Raw genomic sequence first — 22,681 nt, 5'->3', positions numbered from 1 at the left:
TATTTAATCATTAATTAAAACCCAACGATGTTTAAAAATAATTTATTGTTACAATATAAGATTACAATATTTACATAGTAATAAGAGAGACTTATGAGTATTTTTAGGTAATACGTACCTGTTATGGTATTAAAATTTGTAAGAGTACTAAGATATAAGAAAAAAATTATATTTATGAAAATAAATATCCATCATGGAATATTTATAGCGTTTTAAAATTATAAATCACTTTTTATAAAGGGATAAAATTTAAAATGTATTTTTAAAGGCAAAAAAGTTACTAAAAACAATCAAGCGTAAGAGAACGACAAAACAACAAAAATTGCACATTAAATATCTATACATGGCTACTTACATAACTTTATATACACGAAAGGCACCTTATTCCTTAAGTATAAAGTCTAAAATATATTGGCCGTAACTCAAAAAACTGATACGCAACAAGTTTTGAAATGCCCATGTTTTTTTCTAAAGTAAACAATTTATCTTTTTTAAAAACAATAAGATCACAGTATCCGACAAGCATTTTTAAAAACATTTTTCTTTTTGCCGCCGTGTCGATGTTTCACTGGACGCAGTAAGATCGTTCCGTTGCTGTTGTGGTTTGTGAAAGTTCCTGGAATAAAATAAAATTGATTAATAAAAACCTAGTTACAAGGGAAGGTACCGATTCTCGTATCGTAAGTGGCACATAGGCACGTGTTCTTTAATTAGATATTGCTATATACTACTGCTGCTGCCTATTACAGTAAATCAAAGTCATCTATAAAAATTTAAAGATGCGATATCGTTCGCGGTAACGTCTATTGATCGTAATCAATGGTTACTTATTTTTACAAAGGCCGTCAGTCAATATCCCAACAATGGATAGAACACTATTTCCGCAACTCACCTATACCGGAAGCGATAGCATATGCAATGACGTAAACACCTTCATACTCACGTATAATGACAGCGTGTGCAGTGACGTCAGCAGTCAGCTGTAACGCACAAACAGCCCCCATATAAGATGCTCACCTATAACAGGCGCGACGGCGTGCGCGGTGACGTCGGCGGCGTGCTCCCGGCGCATGTCGGCGAGGCAGCGCGCCGCGAGCGCGCGGAACACGGCGCCGACGTTCACGTCCTCCTTCACCGACGCGCGCATCAGCCGGCAGCCGAGCGCGCGCGCCACCAGCTCCGCTTCGTCGCTGTATTGTTATATTATATCGTTCTTAACTGACTTCAAAAAAGGAGATTCATTTGATAATTTGATGTGTGTATGTAATGTTGGCAGGATTACACAGTTTTGACATAATGTTCGTCTAGACAGCCTTTCAACACGTGTGCCAAATAAATTAATAACTGTATTTATTGATTAATAAAAATATTAATTAGGTTATTTATAGTAGCTTTGTTTAGTGCACAAGAGTAGCTGCCTGGATCACAGTCGTTCCAATAACAATATTTTATTATATTCATGTCAGTTAAATACAAAATAATTATATTTCAAGAATACTTACGGTCCAACAACACACTGATCCATTAGATCAATTTTGTTTTGTACGATTATCGTGGGTATCTCTCCGCATTCATTTTCCACCTGAAATAAAAATGTATTCCTTCAGAATTAGCATGTCTATGTTTATGGTCATAATATAAACGTTTAATTTACTCATACTAGTAATACGTTATCTAAAAACTATTCATAAGTTATACCTAAGTACTCATTACTTTAATATTATCTTTTCTTTCCGTAATAGAAAAAAAAGAAAGATTTTCCCTGACAAACAAACAAAGAACTAAATTATTTTATTGTGTCTCTAATCGTCAAAGTATTTTAAATAAAGATTACAAGTCTTAATTATAATATGTCCGAAGACGTATACGTGAAAATGTAAGCGCGATATATGTCGGTAGTTATTAACAAATATCTTCAATTATTCTAACGAAAATAAACATCAGATAAAAAAAACCTGTACGATATCACTACGCAGTATAAAACAAAGTCACTTTCTCTGTCCATATGTATGCTTAAATCTTTAAATCTACTCAACGGATTTTAATGGAGTTTTTTTAAGGCATAGTATGTTTCAAAAGGAATGTTTATATGTATAACATCTATCAAAATACTTCGAATTTAACGCGTGCGAAGCCGCGGGAAAATGCTAGTTGTAAATATTATGAAACAAAGTCGCAAAGGAATTAGCGTAGGCACATAAAACAGAATGAACGAACTTATCGTTTTAAAATATTATTCATCATTTCTAAACTGATATGTCTAATTTTATGAGTATTTTTTGTATGTAACGACTGAATTGACTGCTTGAACTGCCCTATCGATTTTAAAAATTCTTATTTCACTAGAGTATCTTTGCAGAGTAACTACTTTTTTATCTCGAGTCAACCAGGGCGAAGCCGAAGCAAACCGTAGTCAATTACATGATTTTAATCTTGTTTTGATTTGTTACATGTATGGGTACACATGTACTCCGATTTAATTATCTCGAGATATGTGTCATAATTGATTTTAATTATTGAAATAAAATAAAATGTATAGCAATTTATCATCTTCACTTTATTTATCTCTGTATAGTAAGTTTACTGGTGTAGAAATATACATAATATTTGGTAAAGAATATCATATATCATCAGTACATATATAGTAGTTGGTTTGTATATATATATATCATGTATTATTGCACCCGTGCGAAGCCGGGGCGGGTCCCTAGTAACATGATATGTGTCCAAGTATCTTTTCAACTTGGGTTTTATTAACTAAACCACGGAACAAACAAATATTTATTTAAAAATATAATTCTCCCTTAATATTTATAACATATGCAGAATGGAACGCCACGAACCGGTAAAAATGTACTTATAATATATCACTGTTACGCTTCTAGGTGGCAATCGGGACTTCCTCTACGACCCGCCATTATTTCGATATCCTCTACAATATCTTCAACTTCAGAGGAAGTAGGCAGATTTCTCGCTAACAGCACCCCTCGTCCACCGTTCGAACAATTAATTCCCAACACGTATCCATCATCCACATCTATGAAAATATACTTGGAAACGCGATTGCTCGATCGCACTTGGTTCTTCACTTCATCCTGCCCGTAATAGACTAGGTGTGTCGGCTTGCCCGCTGAGCTTCTGTAGCTGGATTCAATAAGGTTTTGCTCTGGGATATCGACGCTAACCTTTCCCTCCAAATTGGCCTTTGTTGTTTTCTTGAAATTCACCAATTCACATCTCTTCCGCTGTCGTTGTACGGGTGGCCAGTAGTACACAGCGTACCAGGCTCCCTCCAATAGATTTAAGTCGAAATTATCACCGGTTTTGTAGTAATCCACGCACTGCTGCTCATCTTTCGCATTGCACTCCGCATTTTTTAGTAAAGCGGCAATTATAATGGACACTAACAAATACATTTTGTGGACGTTCTTTTGATACGAATGTTTTGTATATTATGTACATTTCGATGAACTTATGCATGCGATATGTGATAGGATGTTGATTAGGTGCCAACATACGCGGAATGTGTCGGGTCGTGACCACTGATATGTGTATCTGTTTAGTGTTTTGTGCTGCATTATCGGGTTCTATATTAATAATAATCAAGAGTAAGACAAGACCAGCCGAAAACAAAAAAAAAAATGTTATGCGACGTAAATTTAATATTTATGGTATCAATAATTAAAAAATGTGTTGTAACACATTTTTAAGTCATAAAATATATATTAATATCCAAGTGTAAATGCAGTACTTTTTTTTTATTCATTGATTAATAACTAGTATATTAGATCAATATTATATGTGTCCAGATATATTAAGATCTTTATCAAACTTGGAACAGACTAATCTTATAATAAAAAATACTATTTAGAATTTACCTTAAGTTTCCATGAATGCAGTGCTAAAAAGGAATCTCTGTCAGTGGTAGAAAATGCTAGAACGCAGGCATGCGCGCCGCGGTAGTACGCCTTTGTAATCGCATCGAACTCTTCCTGACCCGCTGTGTCCCATAGCATCAACCGTACTTCTTCCCCGTCAATCCTGAAAAGTCATCATCAAAATGTAACAAATTGCTTTGAGTTCCAGTGAGGGACAAAGACAAAGCATATATCGTCCTACCGTCATCACTTTCCCACCTTTTGTTTATTTATTTTTAATTATTGCCACAGATAACATAACACTATTATTGTTAAATTTAATTTTTAGTTTTATAGCATTGAAATGCTTTATAAATGAGAAATTTTTGAAAGAATAGAAAAATTTGATCACGAGGCAGGATTCGAACCTGCGTATCTTGCCTAACCGTAGCAACGCCTAGCCTCTCGGCCACCCGTGATCCTCTGACTCGTGACTATTATTGTTATCTAACAATCTTTGCATTTTTATGATGCGCTTTACTTAGAAACTATGACGTTGATGCTTTTGGACTTTGACATAGGGTTTGTTATCCATGCAAGATTAATACCTCGATGTGTTATCATTAAAAAATACAATTCATATAAAAAAGGAAATATTTAAATTTAAGTAAAATGTTCGCACCTTCAAACAATTTTTGCTAGTTATACCTAAATAATAAATAATAGTAATAAATAGATGTTTCTTTTCATCTATCTTTCTTTCTTTCTAAATCAGTATTAGGATCTTACATGGACAATATTTCTCTCAAACGGTGAAAGCATTTCACGTGCAAATATTAATAAGCAATTGAGGTCAAATTACTCATCTCTAAAGAAAATATTATCATGAAGTGTCGCCCGAGATGTGATTTTACCTGTTTCTCGAAATTTACCGCAAACATGGCGCTTTCACATGTTCGTAAATTGGCAATATGTTCCGCTTTTTAGACAGGTTTTTTATACAGGGTGGTTTTTACTCTTTGTATTGTTAACGAATTGAAGCTTCAAATTATAAAATCCTATTTTTCAAAATTTTGGTATGTTTATTTACCTTGTCCATTTTTTTCTCATTTTTTAATATATGTTTTGTTTTGTTTATAACAAAATGTAGATAATAAACTTAATAAAACACTCTACAACAATTTCTACACGATTTTGTAGAAAATCGTTGCTTAAAATTATTGTGTAGGCAATTCACAGACTCATCGTAAGGCCATAACATTATTTTATAGTTAATTTCATAGATATTAGACAGAATGTAATAAATCATTACAGTTATATGAGAAAGGAATCATTAATGATTTTTTGATAATTGCGAAGTTTATATGCTACGCATGTTTTACTCTTATAAAAGCATAAAACTAATGAAATTTTTTTAACCCAAAATATATCATATTTTTATAATAAATGTCCTTTACCGAACATTGATAGTTTTAGAATTTATAGGGAATATGATTTTAAATGTCAACCGAGTTTTTCGCCTTTATAAATTACATTTTTTTTATGTCATCCGTCGGCAATGGAGCTGGTGGGTCGCCTGACAGTAAGCGCTACCACCGCCCATGAACATTTATTTATCGCACATAATACATTAATTAATCGCCAAAAAAAAAACTATGTAAGTAATTCATACCCTCAAGATTTAAAAAATATAAAATTACATCTATCTAATAAATCTAAATCTACATCTATCTTGTACTAATAACTCATTAGTACAAATGTACTCATTAGGATTAATACTAATGAGTTATTAAAACAGTTAGATGTTAATTAGACAACAACACAAATTTCTTCTTCTATTTATTTTGTGAATGTGTTTATTTGTTTTAAATTAAAACGTGCTAACTACTAAATAAAATAAAGTAAGATACAATATTGATATCATGAATTTGATGATACTTACTTAATCTGAGAAATGTTGTGATACATTAGCAGCTAGGAATAATAAACGCTATTGTAGATTTTCCCTAAAATATGCCAATAATTCAACTCGTTTGGAAAATCGAAACTCATGAGAATAAGAACAAAAGTCAACTGCCGAAAACATTTCCGACTTTATTACCAAAAATTGTCTACAAAAATCTTCACTAAATCTTTCCCGAAGAAATTAACCAATTCTTGCAAACTAATAAATAAGTACAGTTAGAAAATAAATAAACCTTACTCAATCTGTCGTTCCAGAAAGTCAACGCCTATTGTCTTCTTGTAGTCCCTGGTGAAGGTGCCGCGGCAGTAGCGCTGGATCATGCTGGACTTGCCGACGCCCCCATCTCCGACGATCACCACCTTGAGGGCCACCTCCAGCTCCTCCTCGCGCATCCTCGCACCACACACATTAGTGTTATACCCTGGAATTCATGAGGAATTTCGGAATTTTGCTTTTTAGTTTGGTCTTGCTGTATTTTAGCTGGGGCTGGGGTCTGGTCTGGTACAGTTTGAAAATAAATTGTTAATGATATTTGAAGGCAATTTAATCTTATATACCTTACAATTCATTTTTAAACGTTTTTTGTATTAGTTGAGATATCACTAAATATTAAATAATATTTTTAAGGTCCATTTGCGCACAATATACGAATACATATAAATGAACTGAGAGAATACGTAGGTAAAATGTTTTGTGAGTCCTTAAAAAAGCAAAAGAGGTAAATCGTTTGAATGAAAACGAAATAAGATGAATAAGCACTCATAATATATGGCCGATCTTTACAGGGAGCACGGTTGTTTACCGTGTAAACACAAAACCAGTTCTAAGGAGCACCTGTTGAAGACCATTTAGCTGATTGCGTTCTGGCTTAGATAAGCGCACTACAGAATTCGTATGTTCATTGCGTACAATTCTTTAGAATTGTTCAAAAATGTTTGTTCCCAGAAATAATGATGGTACAGACACTGTATGCAAAAAAGTAGCGGAATACTGCAGAGCTGCTGCAGACTTGCATACAATAGTCTTTTATTCTCTATCGGTAATATATAGATATTGATTACCAGCTTACCTAATATCGGTAGCCGCACATTAAATTTTTACTTTCAAGACCGAGTTTCACCAGACGCAAATTCCGCACATGTCATGCTAACAGATGAGGCATTCTGATTAAGTCGAGATGTTCTCTAATTTGTTTTTGGCGGTAGAATACGCGAATTGTGTGAAATTCGTTGCTTTTTTGTTTTAACGATCAATTGGGGCCTTCCACTGATTTAAATTATATTAAAGTAATCGCTTGAAACAAATGTATAAATTATTACTTGTCGTACCAAAGGGGACAATAATTATTTATATCCATATAAATATTTATTATTATATCTAAAAAATTGTGTTTAAGAAATGACGAATTTATAAATAGATACATACGCACCATAATGGATCTTATATACCTAACATAGGTACAACCTACCGCGATTAAAAGTTCCCTATATCTGTCTAGCCTCCTACCTAATATATAACACAAGTGTGTACAAGATAAATTAAATCTTTAATTTTATATAAAATAAACCTTTGTTGCTCGGTATCTCCGTGGGTTTTCAAACCACTGACGTGATTCTTTTTGTGTTTAATAGGAAGTTGTTTTCATATTTTGGTCTCATTTTAGGAATCTATAGTATATATAAAAAAATAGACAATCTGGAGTTGTACCTCACCCCAGAAACGTCGGTGCCCTTTTTTGGAAAAAAGAATTATATTTCACTGATGGCTGATGACAGTCTGCAATTTATTAGTGTGCACTTTCTCCGCATATTCAGGATTTGCAACATGCTATTAATTTTATTATTGTGAAAGTATATTTTAATAGATGATACCAATGTAATATATTCTGTTGCTACAACAAGTTTTTAATAATTAATTAATTTTTTGGTCTAGCTTTATGCCCGTGGTTTCGCTAACGTAGTCAAAGGCCATGGGGCAAGAGATGTTTTCGCCGCGGAAAAAATGGGCCATTTCGCTCTTGCACAAAATCTATCTCCTAACACAAAAACCATATCATTAAATTACACTATTGGCACGTCAAACAAAGGGAAACAAACTAATAAACGACTGAACAAACACACTTTTTCATTTATAATATTAGTTAGGATAATTGACTTTTACAAAATGAATTTAGGTCAGTTTATTTAGGTACAGTACCATATATAATCATAACAATTATTTAGGTAGTCTATAAAAGTTGTTTAAAAAGAATTATTTTTTATGAAAAATAAAACGTCTTCTAATAGTTACAACCACACCAAATTGAAATAGGACCGCATGGGAGGGACAAGCCTTTAAATAAAATAAGAAATCGATTCACTCTTAAATTCAGAGCTAACTAAAAGCCACAAAATATACAGTCAAATTGATAACCTTCTCTTTTTTTAAAGAATCAACCGTGATTATACAAACAGTGGTATTTGAAAAGAAAGCTTTTAACTTTTGAACTTCGACGACAAGATTTAAACTCTACCTATGTTCCGCATATATTTTTGAGCTTCGAAAATATTAAAACATGTGCAACACTGTATGAGGAATAAATAAAGAAAGTTGTGTAAATAACCCGTGTTAATATTTTGTAACATTATTGATCATTAAAACAAATAAGTACAAAATGAATATGTTACATCTTACAAGATTTGATTGATTTGTTGAATATATTTATTTACGACTATGAATTAATTTTTGCTGTCAACTTTCTATCCAAATGAGTTTTGATGTAAATTTATGGTATTGGCTTATAAATATTAAAATTTTTTGATATGAGTTATCGCTATTCGTGAATTCCTTTTGTCTACGCCTTACATGTTCATATTAGTAATCAGAATATTATTTACATGTTATCAAAACTATAACACTTATAAACTTTTAACTTGTCATAAAAAGCCCCTAATGTTTATACAAAGATTTCTTATCAGACGGACCACTAATAAGTATTCTTTCAATATTTTTTTAAGTAGCTGTAACCCGTGGCGAAACTCGCGTAATAAAGAGTTAAAAGTAGCCTATGTGCTACTAGATCTATCTCCATACCAAATTTTATACAGATATGATAAGCTGGTATCGCGTGAAAGACTAAGAAACATCCATAAATGTATTTTTACAAACTTTCGCAGTTGTAATATTAGTGAGCTTTGATACATAATTTCTTTGTCACTGATACCATAGACAACATAATAGTATAGTATTATGTTATCTGTGGTAGTACTATACTACTGATCTTTTATATTACCGATTAGACTTTCGCATATCGATTACTTCATCATCACAATGCATTCGAAAGATCTGTTTTTATCAGTACATCAAAAGTGCCAAATGGCAAATAAAATGATATTGATTGAATATAAAATTATGTATGTGTTAATAATATTGACTGACACTGATGTTAAAAGCAACGAAGCGTTTCCAATCAGACTACAATTACATTGAACTAGTCTAGTATCATTACGTAACCTACTTATCATAATTTCATGCCTATGTCTTAATCTTGATTATAATTTATCTATTTACAAAATTTCAGAAAAAAAATCCCAACAAAGATTTGAGATTGAATTTAATCAAACACCCATCCCTACATACTTACAAAGTTTCGCGTTACAATATTAGTAGGATATGTCATAATATGTATTTCTTTCGTGATGTTTTAATAGTCTTGCTAGAAAGTATCAATGAATCTGTGATCAATAAATATGATGTTTAAAATAGATTATGGTACAGGTTACAACAGCAGTTACTTGGTGGTTGCGTAATAAAATTCACACAGTAAAATTAACTGACTACCGAACATTTGTAACAGTTAAAAGCGCTAATAAGCAAATTCTTGAAGGTATTTTTTGTTAAGTCCATCAATCTTAACTTTAGTTAATTTATTCATAATATAACATCATTTAGACATCTAAAATCTTCGTCGTTAATGGGTAAATCGCATTCTAAATTCGAAGTCAACTGTTTATATCAATTATTTTTTCCACAGAATCATCGCTATTGTAATTTCAATTATTTAAGTACTATTATCTTGCATTCCCAGTTGCATATCTTGTCGATCATTAAGATCCATATTCTCTTGACTATTAGGCCACAATTTGCGCTGTGGTTAGAATATAACCCATCGAATTACAAATACAGTTACGGTCTAATCATCTAACAGGACGCTCTATACAGACCGAGGAATCGGAGTTTTTGTATTTAGTATTCAAATATCGACACACATATCCACAACATAAACTATGTTTATGAGGAATAGCGGATATTTTCGCAGCTCAATGGCACTCGTATCGTAACAATATTTTATACGAATGCAATTTTATGTGGTGATTATGGTAGGCGATGAGAAAATACTGACCGGGAAACTTTTTTTAAAATACGTACTGAGAGTTTAGTATTTTTTTTTTCTTTTATAGTAACCTATTGGTTATTAACTTAGATAACTATTTAAAAAAAGACCTTCAAATTATCCCAACTAGACCAAATTTAAATTGAAGTACACGGGAGGCACCAGCTTTCAAATAAAAAATCAATTATATAAAAACACTGTCGAATTCAGTCTTTTATTTATATTTTTTGGGGAATTCATATTTAGTTAATATGTGAGTACAAATTTACAAAAACATTCGCTTATTTTTTATTGTAAGCTCAGCCTATTATATACCTTCTCTATTTTTGTAGCTGTATTTAAAACTGTTCGCTTAATGAGCTTAAGTCCTGTACAAGGCCAATACATCAGCAAGTCAGATCGGATGCAGTGTCGTCATCAATCTCCGATAATTACAACTTCTTCTGCACGCATACATTTATCACTTTCTCAACACACGTGGTTGCATAAACTCTGTTTTACCGTTATGGGAATGGAATGGAAATTTAAATAGAAATCGCGATACAGTCCTTTAAAAATGTGCTTAATAATTTTGAGATATTAAACGACAAATTGTTGTAAACTATTTTATATGTATATAACTATGTATATTAGTGGAAACTCTTTAATCGATTGAAAATGTAAATGCCATCAATAACAATGCACGTGTGGAATGTAAATTGTCACAAATTTTAGGCGAAATTGTACTAAAGCGCGGTTTCCACAGACTTTAGTTTTTATTTTAAGCTGTAAGTAGATTTGTATCAGATTTTGATCTAACGGTTTTTACAACCTTACGGCGAAATATTATCTGCTATATTATACTACACCTCTTGATTTTTTACCTAATATTTAAATAAAGAACGGTATGGAGGACTTTTCAACATAACATCATAGCTATCGAGTATCAACAGTACATATAAAGGTAAACAAAAATAAACTGAACAAAAGGCTGGAAGTTTCAAGTCTCTTATTGTTTCCATTCATGGAACAGTCGAATTCGATATCGTCACATATTTATGAAACAATACACTAATACACTGCGACCTTGAAGCGCGAAAACTTCCGCGCCATCAAGTTTTAACACAGATTAAATATGACGCAAACAAATAACTTTGATGTTTTGGATTTTTTGGTTTGATTGTAAATTGGTGGAACGAATTGATAGACACGACACAATTTTATTTCGTTAGATTTGAACAAAAACGAATTATGTTTATTTACTGTTCTAGTGGAAAAGTTTTAGTTTGAAATTGATAAAAAAACTATGTGCTAACAATTTTCTAGCATATGCATATGATAATGTTAAACAATAATAAACACTTATGATCTCAAAATCCTATAATTTTATTATTACAATCATCATTATCAAGAACCACTTAGTAATAATAGTATGGTTAAATACAAGTTTTTACTTAAATAAATAAAATCTCTAAACATACCATAACCATTTTTTACCTAGTAAAGATTACGGTTTCTCTACTCATCATGTGCTGCTAAAAATATATACCTTGTACATTGTACGTGCAAGTAGCGAAACTCGACATAAGTTAAAATGTTGATGGAGAGTGCACAAACCTGTCCCTGCTTTCTCATAACACCGGTACTCGTCTTCAAGTACTGTACAGTACATACTGTATAGGCATATTCTAACAGTACTAAATACTTTAGCCTATGGTTGTAAAAAACCAATTTTTAATTTCTGTTTCATTAGTTGTCTAATATCTTAGTCGTTCTGTAAATTGCGTTCAAAAAACGAATTTAATATAATAGTTAAGTCACGTATGTGCAGTTCGCATGTTTCAAGGTTTTATATTCTTGAAATTTTGAAATAATATATAATATTCACTGTATGCTAGAATCCATGCTATCTATAGATCATACATATATTGATGCATAAAATTATGTATGTGTACAAATATATTCAATTTTTAAACTAACGACAGCAATCATATAAAAATGTTATAAACAAATTTGAATATCGAAGACCAATTAAGTACCAAAAAGTAACCACTTTTAATGATAATAGACATTAACATCAAATCTCAGAAATAGAATAAAATACCGATGGTCGTTCAACTCGCAACGGAATGCGATCTCAAATGGATTGTTCTTCCACACTCCATCGAGTAATTGTCATATCATATTATCCATTGCATTGTTGCTATCTTTATTCTGGACATCATATCAATGTAAAGTCTAAAAAGAATAATTCACATACCGCTTATCAAATTTATACCATGAAGTTGTATTAGCACGAAAGTTTCCTATATATTGAAAGTCAAAAAGTTTGATACAATATTGGTGGGTTTTGACTCAAATAAACCTTTTTATCCACACCGTTTTAAAGCTGGGGAATGAAACTAATAATATGAATAGAAATATATGTAAAAAATCGTAACCCATTTCATCATTAAATTTTTTATGAATTGAGGGAATGTGATAATTCTAATTATAAACATTTATAATAAATTCGCACAAATTCAATAAGAACCTAAGTACTTTATTTCTGTAGAGGAAGATTAAAAATGACGTAAGCTGCTAAAGAAATAATATAATGGTTTCAAAATTATCAGTTTAGCGATGAAATGAGTATTATTTATATTATATAACAAATTTAATTTGTATATGTCACTTCAAGTGGACATTAAAATTTTTGTACTGCACATTAAATCTTTGACTGCTGTCGTATGTAAAGTGTTTTAACCTTTTATCTTTCGGAACTTTTTAACTTGTCTTAAGGTTAACGCCTATACCAGAGATTCTCATTTATCAATAACTGAGATCTTCGACTGAAAAACGCAATACATCACTCCTTCAAAGACTATTCATAAGAGGTAATAATTCACCGATGACTGAGCTGCGATACAATTTCCGACAAGTTTACGATTCTATGATTCTAGTGTGAGTATCCGAGTTCCCGTGAACCGTTTATGAATGGCGCGCGGCCTTGCCAACGCCGCGATGGCGGATGGGGTGATTGGCCTCTAAAGATCCCTTCCTATAAAGGACTTTTTCATGCTTTAGTTTAGAACCTTCGTAGTTAGTACAACAATTATTTTTTTTAAAACATATGCGATATTTGGTCAATTAAATGCCATTTTTAAATTATATGTTTGTTTGTACACGCTAATCTCCGGAACAACTGAACGGATTTGAATGAAAGTTTTTTGTTGTATAGGTATTAAGTCTGGGCAGCATATGGGCTTTAATTTATTTCGGAACCTTGAACATCCCATGCAGAACCGCAACAGATCACATAAATCTTATATATATAAAATTCTCGTGTCACAGTTTTCGTTGCCATACTCCTCCGAAACGGCTTGACCGATTCCTCTGAAATTTGGTAAGCATATTGGGTAGGTCTGAGAATCGGCCAACATCTATTTTTTATCCCGATATTCCTACGGGATACGGACTTACGCGGGTGAAACCGCGGGGCGCAGCTAGTAAACTATAAGAGATATAAAATTATGCCGTAACAAAAATTGTTACACATGAGGTGCTTGTTATGCTGAGAGTATAACTATTAACTATTAAAAACCGGGAAATACTGATATGGAACTCCATGTACGTCATAGTAAAGATTGTTCAGTCTTATTTTCTGTTAAATTATAAAAATTTTAAACTTCCGATGTGGTACTCCTAAAACCCATCTACAGATATGATGTCTTAGCAAAAGTTGTTTAGTCTGATAGGCATTTTCTGTCAACTAAAAATAATCGTGATTTAGAACAACTGACGTTGAAATCAGATTTATATAAATGAAAATTTGGGAAGAAAAGTATTCTATATAAAAACTTATTCTTCTTGAAAGCGTCCAGCTTGTTCATGTTAAAGTTCACGCGGACGATGTTGCGGGCACCAGATAATAATAAAAAGACACTAACTAGCCTTCAACAACCTGTTACATAAATATAATATTGTACTGAGCTTGCGTATAAGATATCATCCTATTTATGATGAATTAAACCTGGTATCTACTTACGAAAGTTTTCACAACTTAATAATAAGTGCGTAAATAAATATCAATCTAATATATAAAATTCTCGTGTCACAGTTTTCGTTAATGATAACTCATTCTCATTCAAACTCCTCCGAAACGGCTTGACCGATTTTGATGAAATTTTTTGTGCTTATCCGATATCTATGAGAATCGGCCTATCTATTTTTCATACCCCTAAATGGTAAGAGTAAGGCAGAACAGCGTTTGCCGGGTGCAGCTAGTTAGATTTATAATATTATGGGAGCTTTAATCCTGCAACGTTAAAATTTATTATCATTTATAAGGTCATATCTTTAAAATTTAATAAGTATTAGCTTGTCAAATAGACACGCATTGCAGCGACGTTTTATTGGTATAAACCAAGTATATAATCATTGAATATTAAGTAATACAAAAAATAAATACTTAAAACCGCCAACGTTCAACGAATCGCCAGTACAGCAGTGGAGACTTCAATGTGTACTAAAATATTGCTACAGTATAATATCTACTAATATAAACTAACTGATATATCGAATAACACAAACGACAAAATAGCAATAAAAAATAGCGAATGTATGTCTTTAAAAAATAATAATATACGTATACAGTGTGTTCCGACTGAATATTGACTTGGCTGTTCAAATATTTATCAACCATTTAAGTTGGTAGCCCTAAGTATACAGTTCAGTATGCATATATGAATAAAATTATACCATGTACATTTAATTTTTTATGATCCAGTGTAATTAAGAAAAAATATTTAACTTGAAAAAATTACAGAGAATTACCGCAAACTATAAAATCGTTTGATGAATCGTTGAATGAAAATATACCTAGAAAAACCTAGGTCTTACATAATACAAATGAGTTAGACTAATAAGGTTGTATAAAAAACACTGGCACCACGTTCCCAACATAACAAATGTAGACAGGTGCACGGCACCTGCCGATGTTCCAGTTTTTGTTGAACGAAACGTCAATTCCGGGGCTGGTTTTTAGAAAAGTGAACTTCTACGCCACTTTTGATGCGAAAAATTTTCAAACTGGTATTTATTTTTCATTTAATGTTTCGATGATTGAATGAAAGCGTATAGTACTTGTACTAATTATTTTGTGTTCGTATGTTATATATGTTGATCTGTAAACATTTTGTTAAACTGCACTAGAAAGATTGGAAAATAAGTCTTTGTGAACAATTTTGAGGACAATATTATGTGTACAAACAACGTTGTAACGTTTGATACGTATAAGTATAAATACTAAAAATCAATTGCTGTTGGTTTGTCTCGCCATAACTCGAGAACGGCTGGGCCGATTGAACTGCTTTTGAAATTGAAATGTATTTCATAGTTCAGGGAATAACAAAGTATGAAATAATTCTAAAACCTAGTAACTACCTATGTTACAAACAATAGCGTATGACTTAAGAGGTAAATACTTTCATTAAAAAAATAAATAAGGAATTATACCTAAGTATTTAAATATGCAAATTCACCTTCTCTAATGTAATTCGTTTGGTACGTAATCGTTTTGTCATCATTATTAATCCAACTTATAAGTATGACTTGTTATTTCGACAACCAATAAAATACAATCAAGCTCCATTTGATGGGCGACTTTTACTTTCGCAGCACACAGAACTATGTATCGAAATGAATAGCTGTTATTATAAAAGCCACTTTCTCTATAAATTTCATAACATTCTTACATTATAATATAGATTTGTATAAAACACAATAGTTTTTTCTAAAATGATTATTACATAAATGAAATATACGTAATTTATATTTACTTAAATATAGTTTAATCAAATAACACGTATCTAATGACATTTCAAAAGAACTTTTTATAAAAATGTAGAATAAAATTTATTTCTCTTTATTTGTCTACATGAAAATAATAGAAAGAAGATGCGTTTGATATGAGTTTGGAGGCGTGAACCGTGACTGGCTGGACAATGACCTACTATTAACGGATTTTCGAAACATTGTGGCAAGAGTTTTCTTAATCATATTGTACCTAAGTATATAATATAATTCTACAAATGTAAGGATAAAGCAGCTAGCATTTATTGGAACTGAAATTCACAAGATCGGTCACAATGTGCTTTCACGACGAGACGATAAAGACGATTATAATACATATTAGGTACATTCGTTAATCGGTATCGGCAACACACACACCATACGCCTGGTATTGTGGGTGCAACTGGACGACGTGGAGCACTTAACATCAGGTGACCCGTCTGCTCGCTTGCCTGCTCTATCACATAAAAAAAATCTTTGAATTAAGCACTGTTTAACGTTTTTATGTTACTAGCGGTACTCCCCCTATGGTACGATTGTGGCCTACAGCACTAAGGGATCAGGTATGCATCCAACAGTGAAGGATTATTTGAAATTTGTCCTGTAGTTGCTGGGATTAGTGCATCAAACAAACTCTTCAGGGTTATTTTCATTAATTTTGTATATATTTATTTAAGCCACACCAACAGTGCATACATAAATCTGAATGAAATTAAATCTAAATATAAATAGTTAGCCTTTATGTATACGACAATTACAGGTACGGACAAACTTAAATTGTAACATTACTGTTTGCTATCTAATATAGATTTGCAATAAACAATGTGTTCGTATTCATGCGAGGCAAGTCACAAGCACAAGTTGTATAGTAACGGCACGTTAATGGCACCTAATCTATTTCCTATTAATCTTTGTTCTTGGTGGAAGATCTTTCTATATCTGTTTTATTTGCAATGTCACTTAAGAAATAGAAATAAATAAGTTATTCGCCTCATCGCCGAACGATTTGAATATTAACTAGGTATGGATACATATTTATATATTAAGACATAGATATCGGATCCAAAATAATTCTTAATATTATATTAAGACAAGTTATGCATGACAAAGTTCGCATAAAATAACAATTAAATAGACATTTATTATGATATAATATTATAATGAAAATACTTAATAACGTTAGTGCTGAAATGAGTTCATGGCTTTTTTACAAATTTCTTCTGAACTGTCAAAACAAATTACACTACAACAAATCAGTTCACAGAAATATTTCCCTAATATGCAGTTAACATAGTAAAAGAACTGAATCCTGTGGACCAATCACCAAGTGTGTAAAATAATATTATTCGTTCTATATACTAGCTATTCGCCCTGGCTTCGCTTCGATTTGAAATCAATCTATAATAGATAGTTCACAAATACACAAACTTTGTTTCTTTATAATATTGCCTATACCAGTATAGACATATTATTGTCTACAAATGTATTGTACTTATAATTTAATGGCGAGGAAACGTACCTAATTAGAGGACAATAATTTATTTCACATGAATAAAACCTTAACCATGATATTATAATAGGACTATTAATTATGTTTATTGTCGACTTTCTAGATTTATCTCTTACGTCTAGATTTATGTTTGGGAGATTTTCTAATGAGTATTGCTATCTCGAAAATGTTTTACGACAACTTTCGAAACATATAAAATATTTTATGATAGTTTATGCGAATCTTGACGTATACGTAGACGAATTTTGACAGTAGATAGGTACTATTAAAAAAAAGAACGAATCAAGCTAACTTGATAACACATTAAACGTTTTAATAAAATAAAGGCAGAAAAATATAATAGCTAATTTGTTTCATATTGATATATATCAAATAGATTCACAGAAGTAAATGTTATCGATTAATACAAAAATACCGATTTCCAAACTAGATTTGAATCTGTGCAGTGAGCTCTCACGGCATGTTTCACCCGCGACTTCAATAATAGAATAATTCTGTAAAAACTATAAAACGGTTGAATCGTGTACGACTGTTAATAAGTGAGAAAGTATCAGTCTTCAACAATTACCGTTTTGTGACGGCTAAGAGCTTGTTAATTACAAACTGGTAAATGTCTGTCTGAGCAGCGAATTTTTAATATGGAGCATTTATACAAAATCAAGATCTCTAGGTAAATTTTTGTTTAAACGTAATTACATATTTCTTCATTGTTTTAATAGAATCTTTCATATTTCATTTTTTATTCATTTATGTTCTAAGTTTAAAATGAATATTTATATTTAAAATAAAACAACATATTTATTAAACTTAGAGTACCTAACCTTTTGCACCTATTCCATAATAGAATTAAGATGGAACCTACTTAAGATTCAATAATTCTTACAATTACAATGCTCGAAAAATGTAATGAACTAGCAGTTCGCCCCGGCTTTGCCAGTGGTACATATATAGCCTAAGTCACTCAGCGAAGTTGCAACTTTGTAATGTTGAAAGAATTTTTAAAATCGGTCCAGTAGTATTTGAGTTTATCCATTACAAACAAACAAACAATAATACAAATTCTTCCTCTTTATAATATTCGTGTATATAGAAAAATTTTGATCATGAGTTAGGATTTGAACCTGCTTCATTCCCGCCTCGTTTTCGATGCTTTCCTTTTTTATATATTTTTTTAAATATTTAGTAATTTTACATTCAAAAATTAAAAAATCATTATTACAGTATTAAGTTTTCATCTAGTTGTGTAAGAAGCGTAGGATCAAACCTGAAAGTATGGTACCAATTATTTTTTTAAGGAGGAAGATATAATATGTTAAAGACATATCATTAATCTCTTTTATATTGTTCCTAACAATTTTATTATTATACGTATAGAATCACAATGGCCTTCAATCTGTATCATAAAATGTACTTTTAAAAATTTATAAAATAACATAAAACTCAAATCTTTAAATATTAATGACCCTATTTCATAGTGTTCGACATAAATTCGAATAAGTTCCAGTTACGGTATTGACTATTTATTAGACGATTAACTATTACTTTTCATTTCGCAATTGTCCATTTGTGAACAAGATTAAGCGTTAGTAATAAAAATTACACCGTAGGTAATGACCCTTTTCGTTATCATTAAAATCTTTGTTAAAAAAGGAGTGTGTTCCATCACTTCGTTAACGGAGTTTATTGTAGATTCATTTTTCATGATTATTTATGTGTCATTTTACGTCGTACACCGTCGATATCGATACTGTTCTAAACTTTGCTTTATAACATAGAAAAGCTATATATATTTTCAAATTTAGGTAAATGTACCTTTTCCTACATAATAATAACCGGACCGCACGTTTTAAACGAAGTCATAGCTGTCTCCAACGGCTCGATAAATTCGTATTTGGAAACATGTCTTGACTATTTTGATATTTGCAGCGAAGGTTCCGTTTTAATTATTAATAACAACTTTTACAAATACTGTTCCCAGTCTTGTCACAAAAAGTACTCTAGGCAGTAATTTTAAAATAAATGACAATCAATAAACATTATTTTAACAATAGTAAAGTTTACTTGTATGATATTTTTTGCTTTATTAAAAATGGCTTTATAGACTTGGTAGTTTTTGTAAAATATTGAGACTCATAAGAAAATTATACAAACATTCTAGTTATTCTATATTATTTTAAGCTCACAAAATTGTTATAAATAGAGAATACAAGATATAAAAGTAGGTTAATGCTGTGGCGAATAAATTCCATATTTAATTTTAATCACGCGGATAACCGATGAAAATAAACCTCATACATTATTCATGGTGAGTTAAATCGTCAAAGGAATGTCGTAGATTTAGAAATGGTTGCCATTAGTGCAGGTAGATGATCCTGGCCGGTCATTAAAAATTCTTCACAGAGCTGCAAAAAGCTCGCAAGCGTTGAATGTCAAGCTTAACATAATACTTTCACGTATGGTGAATATACGATATCTATTGATTTTAATCGTAGTCATTCAAATGCATATATCGATCATATTAACGATTTCTTTGAAACATTGCAAAATGCTGAGGACTTTTTTTACTTCGATTCTTTAATTTTAGTCAAAAACTATTCTGGAATGTGTTTAATGCGAAATTTCTTTGTTCAATATACAATTTATAAAATAGGGAAACATACAATATGTACACTTTTATTTTTCATTCACGTGAATATCGGTTATTTACGAAAGCCTTGATATTTGGTACCTATTTATTTAATATTCTTGTCGTACAATACGATAACTTTAACGTTGTATGGTACAACAGGAATACTAACAATCTTGATGTATGTTTATAATAATAAACGACATACTTGGCTACACATTTTTACGAATGAGGCAATGATCTCTTTTGTTCTCTGGTTTGATACTTGGAGAAGGTTATTGTAGCGGAAACAAAAGGACAGAGAGCGAGTTCGATATTTATATGAAAAATAAAAGTGCGATAACGCAAACAAATTCAAGTCAATCCAGGTGGAAAAGTTAGTATTACTTATTTCCATTGACATTAATATATTTCTCTCTGACATCTCCGTCCACATCTTGTCAGATGCCATCTTTTTGCGACTTGACGACCTTCCACTGCTCATTAATTGTAATAGCAATATACAGAACTTAATGGCTGTTTCTTACAGCGGAATAGTTGTATTGTACTCTTAATAATTGTACGTAACCGAAAACTACTAGGAAATAATTTATTACAAATACAATTGAGTTCACATTGAACGTGTAATTAAACGAAAGACAGTCGCCCTAAATTACTTGTCTTATTCGTAATCATAATTCGTTTGCGGAAATGTTTTGTGTGGTGAATTTGATTCACGAAGAACCACCATTGCTTTACGTATATGTTTGTGTAATCTGAAAGTTTCATAGGTTTTTATTCCCAATGTAGTTATGCACGGTAAGTGCGAATACAAGGAAATATTGACCGTCACTGTACGTGTATGTATGATAGCTACCTTCCTCTTTTTGAGATCTACTGTATTAAAATCGATATTATATTTAAATCGTGATAATATTTTAACGAACTTAATGTATAAATGTGCTTCGTTTTTAATGCTTGAAGATCATAATTGTTTTCATCAATAATTTCTCTAATCTACTTCTTTTTTCCGTGTTTTCAAATGTTAATATATATATATGAGTATGTATATTTTTTAGCATGTTCGGAACCTAATGTTCCTTCTTAGACTGAGTTTGATTGTTGACTTATATTATTACATACATAAGTGAAAACTATTTAATATTTAATTTGTATACAATGCCGAATTAATCTCGGTTTATTATTAGATTAGACGTGACTGTTCAAATTCGTACATACTTAAATTTCTTAAAAAAATCAAGACAAAAGGTAGATATTGGGGACGAATATGTATAAGTAGATACCGTAATAGGTATAGACCTAATACTGGTTCTCTAGTTTCTAAATGAACTACTAAAATAATTATAACTAATTTATACATTGAACACTGTTTTGAATGCCTAGTGAAGCGGACAATACTAAACTAGCAACTAGTTTCGTAGGTAGGTATTTTAATTCATAATATTATATTTTTGAAGCGATCAAAATTTTTAATTGCTTTCCATAAGACCGAACACCTGTTAACCTTCATAATAGTTAGAATCCCAACAATAAAATCGCTATAAAGAAATCATCATCAGCCACCAAGAGTCTCACATGCATAATTAAAAATGGTCCGGTAAAAGTTCGCGAACTTACTGAAAGCTTTGGTATGGATGCACCATGCCGTAACAATCCACACATGCGACACAACACAAATTTACACAATTTATATGATAACACACACAAGAGTTAGGTACGTGCACACTTTCTGAAATTTGTGTGGAAACTGACTAGCGGCTTGGCGTGTGAATGTTCAAACATCAATGTAAATGTAGTGGTTACAGCCTGCGGGCGTCGCGCGCGCAACCTCAGGCTCTGTATAATCTATGGCCACAGGCTTCGTCGCGAAAGTTCATCGAACGAACGCAGCTTGGGGATCTGCCTCCGAACTAATTACGAAGCTTTTACTATTGTATTGTTATATATTTCATAAATAATCGAATGAATACTGGCTTTCAACAGTTGTGACTCTTAATCTATTGAATCGATGTAACTACAGGTACATCAAACGATATTAAGCACTTAAATTTTAGATGTTTAATGTAGTTGTACAAGCAATTATAAACGTTTCTGGTCAAAATTTCAAAATAAAGCTTTCTTAAATTATTTTTGCCCAAAGCTCATTTACGAATGTTTTTTATTTTCATAATTACCAAATCTAGAAGATAAAGTTCTTTATAAACATTTATAGCATTTTATAGTATTGAGTACATATTGCTATATAACTTAAATGTTTAAATGTTTTTTACACATCAAAATCTTATTTGTAATCATGCTTATAAGTTATAATAGGTAAAATATATTTACGTACGTTTCTATTACAATATTATAAATTTATTACTCCTTTGGAAACATAATAACATTACATTAAGAATATTATTTGCGCATATTTCGTGATAGGGGTTATTTTTTATTTAGTTTCCCTTACCTTCGATATACATGTGCAATAAGTATGACTGTCTGATGCGCTAGCATGCTTAAATCTCTGAATCGATATGAATCATATTTGAAACATAAA

At 31.4% G+C, this 22,681-nt stretch overlaps 2 protein-coding genes across 2 annotated transcripts; both read right to left on the bottom strand.

Annotated features, from left to right (window-relative positions):
* Positions 1 to 26: 26 nt before the first annotated feature.
* LOC119831715 (ras-related protein Rab-23) lies at positions 27 to 21,933 on the bottom strand. Its single transcript, XM_038355189.1, has 6 exons — positions 21,760 to 21,933; positions 6,061 to 6,244; positions 3,879 to 4,041; positions 1,503 to 1,582; positions 1,018 to 1,190; positions 27 to 616 (listed from the first exon to the last, which is right to left on the bottom strand). Exons 2-6 carry the CDS (start codon positions 6,213 to 6,215, stop codon positions 507 to 509), a joined length of 681 nt encoding a protein of 226 aa, XP_038211117.1. The 5' UTR covers positions 6,216 to 6,244; positions 21,760 to 21,933; the 3' UTR covers positions 27 to 506.
* Positions 2,535 to 3,625, bottom strand: LOC119831716. Its single transcript, XM_038355190.1, has one exon. The coding sequence runs from the start codon at positions 3,414 to 3,416 to the stop codon at positions 2,874 to 2,876; it is 543 nt and encodes a 180-aa protein (XP_038211118.1). The 5' UTR covers positions 3,417 to 3,625; the 3' UTR covers positions 2,535 to 2,873.
* Positions 21,934 to 22,681: the final 748 nt, after the last annotated feature.

The sequence above is a fragment of the Zerene cesonia genome, chromosome 14 (genome assembly GCF_012273895.1).
Source record: "Zerene cesonia ecotype Mississippi chromosome 14, Zerene_cesonia_1.1, whole genome shotgun sequence".
NCBI classification, from domain to species: domain Eukaryota; kingdom Metazoa; phylum Arthropoda; class Insecta; order Lepidoptera; family Pieridae; genus Zerene; species Zerene cesonia.
The sequence above is the reverse complement of the archived record's forward strand: the minus strand, read 5'-3'. Positions and strand labels throughout refer to the sequence as shown.

Excerpts from the sequence above, each read along its gene's own strand:
- LOC119831716 (XM_038355190.1), bottom strand. The coding sequence starts at position 3,416 with ATGTATTTGTTAGTGTCCATTATAATTGCCGCTTTACTAAAAAATGCG.
- LOC119831715 (XM_038355189.1), bottom strand. The coding sequence starts at position 6,215 with ATGCGCGAGGAGGAGCTGGAGGTGGCCCTCAAGGTGGTGATCGTCGGA. Across the intron at positions 4,042-6,060 it reads TTTCTGGAACGACAGATTGA|GATTGACGGGGAAGAAGTAC; the intron begins GTAAGGTTTATT and ends ATGACTTTTCAG. Across the intron at positions 1,191-1,502 it reads GATCAGTGTGTTGTTGGACC|CGACGAAGCGGAGCTGGTGG; the intron begins GTAAGTATTCTT and ends ATAACAATACAG.